At 45.4% G+C, this 7,788-nt stretch overlaps 1 protein-coding gene across 1 annotated transcript in view; it reads left to right on the top strand.

The window, feature by feature from the left end:
* T265_07064 (hypothetical protein) overlaps nucleotides 1-3,143 on the top strand; it is a gene marked incomplete at both ends in the record, with an annotated part of 15,472 nt that extends 12,329 nt beyond the window's left edge. The window contains one exon of the mRNA XM_009172493.1: nucleotides 2,744-3,143. Coding sequence (XP_009170757.1) covers nucleotides 2,744-3,070 — 327 coding nt within the window. The remainder of the gene's footprint in view (nucleotides 1-2,743) is intronic.
* Between the last annotated feature and the right edge of the window lie 4,645 nt (nucleotides 3,144-7,788).

The following is a 7,788-nucleotide window of genomic DNA, read 5'->3' as shown; positions in this document are numbered from 1 at the left end:
AGTGGAAGGCATAAAAGCATGTCTGAATCTCACCCACTTCGTCTTTGACTCAGTGGTTTATACTCAAGAACAAGGCCTAGCAATGGGATCTCCAATATCCCCGATTTTGGCAAATATATTTATGGAAGAATTTGAACAGAAAGCTTTAGCCGGATTCCCATACCCACCAAAGATATTCTGGCATTATGTAGATGACACTTTCGTCATGATAAGACGGGATAAGGTTAGTGAGTTTTACGATCATCTCAATGAACTGAGTCCACACATCAAATTTAGTGTGGAGACAGAGTCAACCTCGGGTAAACTGGTCTTTTTAGACTGCATGACACATACGGTCGGGGAAAACTAAAGACCAGAATGTGCGAAAAGCCCACCAACACTGGGGCAGTTTTAAACTACTCGTCTGCCAGCCGAAGTCAGCTATCGCCAGTATTGCCTCATCAATGTTTAGGCGTGTAAGGGCCCTGTACACAGAAGAAGCTGATCGAACAGCGGCCCAAATTGAGGTAAAGAACAAATTTCGGGGTAGTGGATATCCAACCAGCTTGATTAGGCGTCAATTCCGAAGGGTGTTGGTCCCGGTATCGAAACCCAACAGGGAATGGATCGGGACAGCTGTTATTCCATATAAACCAGGGACATCTAAGGTAATTCGAAGAATTCTAAACACGGACAACATTAGAGTAGTTTTCCAGAGGGGGGATACTCTGCGCTCCGCACTGGTGCAATTGAAGAATCGCCTCCCGGCAAACAGAACCAGGGACTGTGTCTACAAAATCAAGTGTAATGACTGCACCAAGGTCTATATAGGACAGACGGCCAGGGAACTACACATCAGAGTCGGAGAGCATAGTAGAAAAATAAACAGGCCACCGAGAAACGCAGATGAATATCAAGCGTTACTGAGAGATTCGGCGATTGCGGAACACACACTCGGCACGGGACACAAAACAGATTAGAAAATGTTGAGGTCTTGAGGCGAGGACTACGGTCCACGTCACACAGACTGATAGCCGAGGCGGTAGAAATCGCCAAGCATTCCATTGTTAACAGAATAGGTGTTGAACTGGCAAGCGTGTGGAGAACGGTTCTGGATCAGTCGAGCTGACACGTGTTGGTGTGCGGTCATCAGAAGGAAGAGTGGATTCCACTTGACCTCAAGCCCGCAAACTAAATTGTCGGAGCACTCAAGACCCCACAAAAACCAGGGTAAATCTACCAGTGACAACCGAAGTGAATCATCAACTGATGCACCCTGAAGTGGAAGATTAACGAACCAAACCCGATCAGAATTAATTTACCTCGCCCCCTCCCCAATCCACCAAAGCAAGATTTTGACTTCACTAACCGACAAGAGCCGTAGTTGACACTCAACACTGATCTAGTGTGATAATCTGAAGAGGGCTGACTTACTGATTGGTTCCCTGTCTGCCTTATAACCTGGCCAATTTGGTGACCTGCTCACTTGGCCTGATCAAGCTTTTGCTTCAAAAGCGAAACGTTGCCGAAATAAAAACTACCGATTGTTTACCAAGCTGTTCTGAAACGATGACTTCTCAATCGGTTCCAAACTTTTTCCAATTGATAGGAGACAACTCTCTTTCGAAAATTCGAGATGTAATTAGGGAAATCGACTGCGGTTGTATAGGCAAGTCTCCAAGATGGTAAAAATAGACCAAAAGCAGGCTGGAGTTTGTCCAAGTTATTTGACTATGCTGACGTTGAACACTATGGTGTCGAAGCAGTTTTCGCGCTCGCCTGAACTACCGGCTTCGATCACTGTGACCGGAAGCATAGGACTGCGCTGGTAACACGGGGCGCAGAGAAGAATAAAGAGTATTGTTTTTTGAGATGTTACCCGGTTGCCAAAACCGAACTGGCAGGTAGGTTTTAGTGACCGCGCCTGGACACTTCGATCGAAGAACCTAACCCACAACGCAGTGAGACGAACCAGCGAGCCCGCAATTCATCTGGAGCCGATGCCATGCCCTTTAACTGGCGTGGGATGCCGAAGCATAGGCGCTGGTAACACGGGGCGCAGAGAAGAATAAAGAGTATTGTTTTTTGAGATGTTACCCGGTTGCCAAAACCGAACTGGCAGGTAGGTTTTAGTGACCGCGCCTGGACACTTCGATCGAAGAACCTAACCCACAACGCAGTGAGACGAACCAGCGAGCCCGCAATTCATCTGGAGCCGATGCCATGCCCTTTAACTGGCGTGGGATGCCCGGTGCCGGTGAACGCCAAGTAGGTTAACCAAAACTGTTGTCATGTAAGGAGCTGAATGACGACTGATTCGTCACCCGAATCGCCTCCTGTATAGCAGTCGGTGTTTCGTGCTCACATATGGCTTGTCAGATTATTAGCAAAGTATGGTTTGATCCTTTTGTAATAATTATAGCGAGATGGCATTTACAAGTCAGCTTCATGAGATGATCCAGTTTTACCCGATCGGCTGAACGATGATAATAATGGTCAACTCAACCATTACCGTTAAGACGTTGCAGTCACAACTGTATCGCTGCAGTTGTTGATAAGCACCTTCAGATATTACCTTGACAAGTTCATGCCGAGTCACCAAATACTGTGTTTTTCAGCAGCTACTTATTACAGCGGGCCTAAAACTTTTTCTGGCAGCATCCTCTGGTCACCATCCCACCGATGGCTGTTTGGATGTTGATGTCATCTCCAAGTCATGCAAGGTCAACCGCTTTCATCTTTCACCCTTTGCTTCTTCCTCCAGCTTTTAGCGGTGTTCACAGCCGCCTGTCTAACTTCAATGGCAAAGGACCCTGGTCTCTTCTTCCAGTTTGAGTCAAGTCCAGGTTCAAACACGCGCTCTATATATCCACTTATCAGCTTAACACTTCACACAAATCCGACGACCTCACCACTTCGATGTACTGTGAACAGTTCAGTTGATGGCACTGATGACTCCTGCATACTGTCTCGGTTGACTAGTGATCACTGGCATTCTGTTCTACTAAACTACACACCCCATGTCTCTACCACAGCCTCCACTTCTATTGCCAATCAAATGACTGATATTTTATTGGTTTGTGGTGGTTAGAGACTTTTGTTTCCTCATGTGCTCCTTTGAGTGTCTCATCAGATAAGATTTTAGTATATATACAGTGCTACAGTACCCTTACTGGGTTGTCGTCTGTATTTCATGGAATATGTTGGGGTGTTCCCAGAAAAATGGTTTCGGCATGGAATCACACAGTACGTCCTTTGAACCACATGTAGCACACTTTGAACTCGTGGAGGTTACGGGCGCACTTTTGTGATCACGTAGGCGGAACTTTTCGTAGTCTCACACCATGTTAGTGGTTCTACCTGACTTGGCTTGATGGGGATTGCGTGCCTTTGTTTGACGCCATTTTCGAACTACACTGTTATCCACGAAAGCTCTGGTCGGTTTAGGAAAAATGTAGCCAAATGATTCACTTCAACTTTGTTGGTGCTCAACGGATCAAGTTATCACTTGGATACAAGTGTGCATGCAGACCACGCGCCGCTGCAGCTGACTAAATTGATTACAGCACTCCACTTCCACGAAGACACTGAGGGATTCTGTGTTGTCGCCTCCCTGACGTAAACATCAGCTATTGTAGCTTTCGTGAAGTCAGAGTAATTTCTTCGACTTCATATGAAGTGATTGCTCATATCGGTGATTGGCGCAAACCTGCATAACGGCTGTCAGCCCCTGTTCTCCAAGTTATTTAGAACTGGCGGTTATCTAGCAAGTTATCTCGGAGGCATATTTTTATAAGATTGAAAATATTGAAAATTGTTTGAAACTCCGGGCTATTGATTCTTCTGCTGTTTTACGTTAGGTCACATCACAGTTGTGATGTGTTTCGGCTAATGGTGCATATTTAAGGCCAGTGTCGTCCGCGTTCGTGATTTTCAGTCCACTAATAGGTCTATGTCAACGGATAGTTTCGTTTTGGTTAGTTTAATAAAACCTTTTGGGAAGCAGACGGTGTCTTCGATTTTGGAGAGATCGTTTTCTTCAGGGGGGCTTGCCGTGTAGAATAACGCAATGCGTAAAAACGCATCGCTGTGGTAGAATTGCTTCTTCACGGGGGGTGGGCGCTGACTCGTCTGCGATTTTTATGTCCAATGATTGATCCTACAAATGTCCTAAGGAGGCATAGTTATGACGCGCGCCTTCGAGGTTGTAATTTCACATTTCTTTCTCTTTTTTACGAGATGCGGACGTGAGTCCTTGAAATTGACAAGGATTTAGGCCGTTGTTTTCCGTTTCCTCACGATTGCGTTGGCGACTGCGACAACCACATTATTCTATCACTGCATTTTAATTATTGATGTGACAGTCATTTGCGCAGTCTAGGCACACGCAACGCGTTTTGTTTCGCTAACCAGTCGCAAGTTATCACTAGTTCTCATTGTATGTTAGGTATGTTTGTTCGTAAGCTGAATCATTCTCTAGGCATCGGCATGCAGTCAAACGGTGTTAGCATTGGGTGGAGTGCGCATTGAAAGTGAATGGTTTGCACCCCGTTCTATGCCACAGGCAGTTAATCTTGAACTGCTCTAGATGCTGAACGGCTGACCTAGCAAATGAACTGATTTATTTGGCACAGATCAATGCGCATAAGCTGTAACCACGCACCCTTCACTACTCTAGCAGGTCTGTCATTGTCGGTTGCGCCTCTGGTTGTTTCATAGACTCCATCTGAGAGGACAGATCCATGTCGGACGTTAGACCCAGGCTCAATGATATCGAGTACACTGACTCCGTTTTATTTGGGGCGCTACTATGCTGGATGATCTTGCAGTCACAGATACACTCACAGGCGGCTTGGCTCTCACGAAAATATGATTTGCCTACCGTTTAGCTAAACTCATCTAAGTCATGATCCTATGTTCTAGTTCAGTTATCTTCAACCGTTATTGTACTGGGGACGTCCCAACGTATAGCATCATGGGTTTGTTGCTGCCCGAGCCAAGTGAAGTTCAAGAAAAAGCCTACTGATTTAGTGAGATAGTTTGCTTGCAATGTTTATGACATTAACAGTTCAACGGTGAGGAACTATGAATCAGTAACTCATGGCACCCGTTGCGCTGTTTCCACCAGTTCTGAAATCAAATCTTTGAGGGACGATTTTCTTCCCGAAATATTACCATATCCAAAAGTCTCGGAACAAAAAGTTGTTTGCTCGACGGGAGTTTTTCCTCATTTATGGGCGCTTTTACTTCCAAATAGTCCCCTTTAAACAAACGATACTAAATGGGAACGTGGATCTCACAATAAGTCATAACAAAATGAGAGCCTATTTCTGACTTCCCCATAGATTGACAGTCACTGTCCGAGGGGGGTAGCACTGCAGTGTCATTTATATATGCGCTGTATCAGCTAGAATACTTGGGAGTTGGACTAAAGTCATAACATCAATTAATATGTTGACCTTCCGATTTCTGTGATCCCCTTCGCTATGGGATAAGTGAGCGTAATTGTCACAAAGGAGTATCTACGTTGACGTAGCTGATGTTGGCTTTAAAATTGGGCTCTTTACTCATGGGTTCTCAAACAACTCCGCATGTCTAACCATGCAGCCCAACCGATGGATGAAAGTATTCATTTTTCCAGGACGGCTAGGTGTACGAACTACTCCGGTAAGAGGAGCACTAAAATCCTACGATAGACATTTCGAACGTTGCTGCTTCGGTTTTTGTCGTTGCACAAGACGTTAATATCTTTTACTGACAAGGACGGACATTTTCCAACTTAATGGCCTTTGAGAATGTGTATTTCATGTTGTGGTCACACTAACCTTACAAGTTTTGCCAGCGTCACCGAGGACTTGGGCACAGTATGCGTCATCCTTGGTATGCTTCTGATAAGCCGCGTTCAGACAAAGAAGAAAAAAGAAAAGTTATATCTTCGGTTTATAGCGTACTCGTACCCACAAAATACTATTTTTCTCACATTGACCTAATCCAGAAGCCCGTACTCAAAGTGAATGTTTGAATTATGTGAATACAGCTAGTCTCATAGTATGGTTTTAATTCCTGCATCGCAGTTCACCGTTGTATGAAGTCAAAGGCTCCGAAAGGGTCCATTTAGCTGTTCACTAGCGTTATTGGATGCACAACTACCGCGCATTTGAAACTGATTTCACGGAAGAGCAGCCAACGAACACCATCAGCCATGAAATTCGAATCAAGTTTGAGTATTCTGATATCCTGGACAGTGAAATTTCTGAATCAAGGCGAAAGCAACTACCGTTCAAGGTACCAGATTTTTATGATCAACTTATATCTTCAACATCCAGTTACCTTCCATCCTAAATCTTTCCTCTCGTTTTACTAGATAAGTGGATGAAACAACCCAATAAATCTCAGGCGTGGATGTTCATCTTTCAACAACCTACTCAACTTGGTCATCTAAGGCCATTTTATTAAGTATTCTGACCACCTGACCGTCATCAGTTAGGCACGATCCACCGGTCGGTTGATCACCTTGACGAAGCCACATGGTGTTCTGCTGCTGTTCTGTCACGTGGCAAGTTTAGGCTGACCGGTGTTTGTTTCATCATACGGTATGTGATCTAGAAATCTAGTCCGGTCGCCGAATCCCCTTCATTTGCTAGGCTGCATGCCTTGGTTGGCGTAAAACACGGTTGAAAAGTTGGCCATCAAGCGGCCGCCGATTTGTTTGCCTAGTTTGGCTAGTAACCTGCCAACATTTCGTCCACCCAGGAGATATAATCATTGCACGGCTGAATGACGTACCGATCCGTATCGATAGTCGTTGGTGCCGAGCGGACCACCAATGCTTTGTCAAAAGCCGCTTGTGAAATCTGACATTGCAGATTTCTCAGTGAGATAGTCTCCGAATACGAAGGAGGGTAATTACTCCCAAAAACTGAATTGAAGCCTGTGTCGATTGAAACCAAACAATCATCAATGATCCAAGGTAATGGCTATTTCCATAGAAGAACGTATACAACGCCGTCAGCCTCGATAGCCTTAACATTTTCTACCATGGCTAACCTTGTCCCGCAACGAAGAAAGCTTTTTTCCGCCCGTGGAGCAAACATCGGTAAACGTTCCACAAATGGTGACGAGAGATGCACCTATTCAGTTGTTTGTATCTACTGGACCGCGTCTACGGGCGCTAGGTGCGCGAACTTTTGCCTATGCCATATGGGTGTGTTTTCGGCTGCCAAATTTTCAGTGGACTATTGCTCGCGGCGGACAAGCTGGAAACAAAATCCGAGTCCGAAATGATACGTACGTATTCAAACTTGTTGATCCCCGCGGACTCAATCAAGCAATAACACTATCCAAAAATTTTGTGGCCGAACCCAAATCAACGTCCGCAGGATAAATCAACTCGGGCTCATTGTCAGCGAACCAGAAGTCTTTCGTGCTTTTACACGTTATCCTCAGACCCCAAGTGAATGAAGTCAGCTGAGAGGCACGGCGCAGTCACATTGTAGTAGCTGCTTCGGTGTGTCAGAGCTGGCGCGTGTGCGTGTCCGTTCGTCGTCCCACCATCGATCTGACGTGTGGCTTGAGTGGCTGATTGGATGCGTGTCCGATTGGTTGGCTCGCGTGAGCGCTGTGGGTTGACTGGATATGTGACCCAGTCGTTTTGCTTACCTGCCACGAAGGCGGACCAGTTTGGCCGCGTGTACTCGGTACACCCGTGTCCGTACTTACGTGTTCTTCTGACTTACTGTGAATTACAATACTGGCGAGGGTCTGACGAATCCATTTTACCAATATATATATATATATATATATATATAT

This window comes from Opisthorchis viverrini (genome assembly GCF_000715545.1).
Source record: "Opisthorchis viverrini unplaced genomic scaffold opera_v5_157, whole genome shotgun sequence".
NCBI classification, from domain to species: domain Eukaryota; kingdom Metazoa; phylum Platyhelminthes; class Trematoda; order Opisthorchiida; family Opisthorchiidae; genus Opisthorchis; species Opisthorchis viverrini.
Note: the sequence above shows the minus strand (reverse complement) of the source record. Positions and strands in the feature narration are given on the sequence as shown.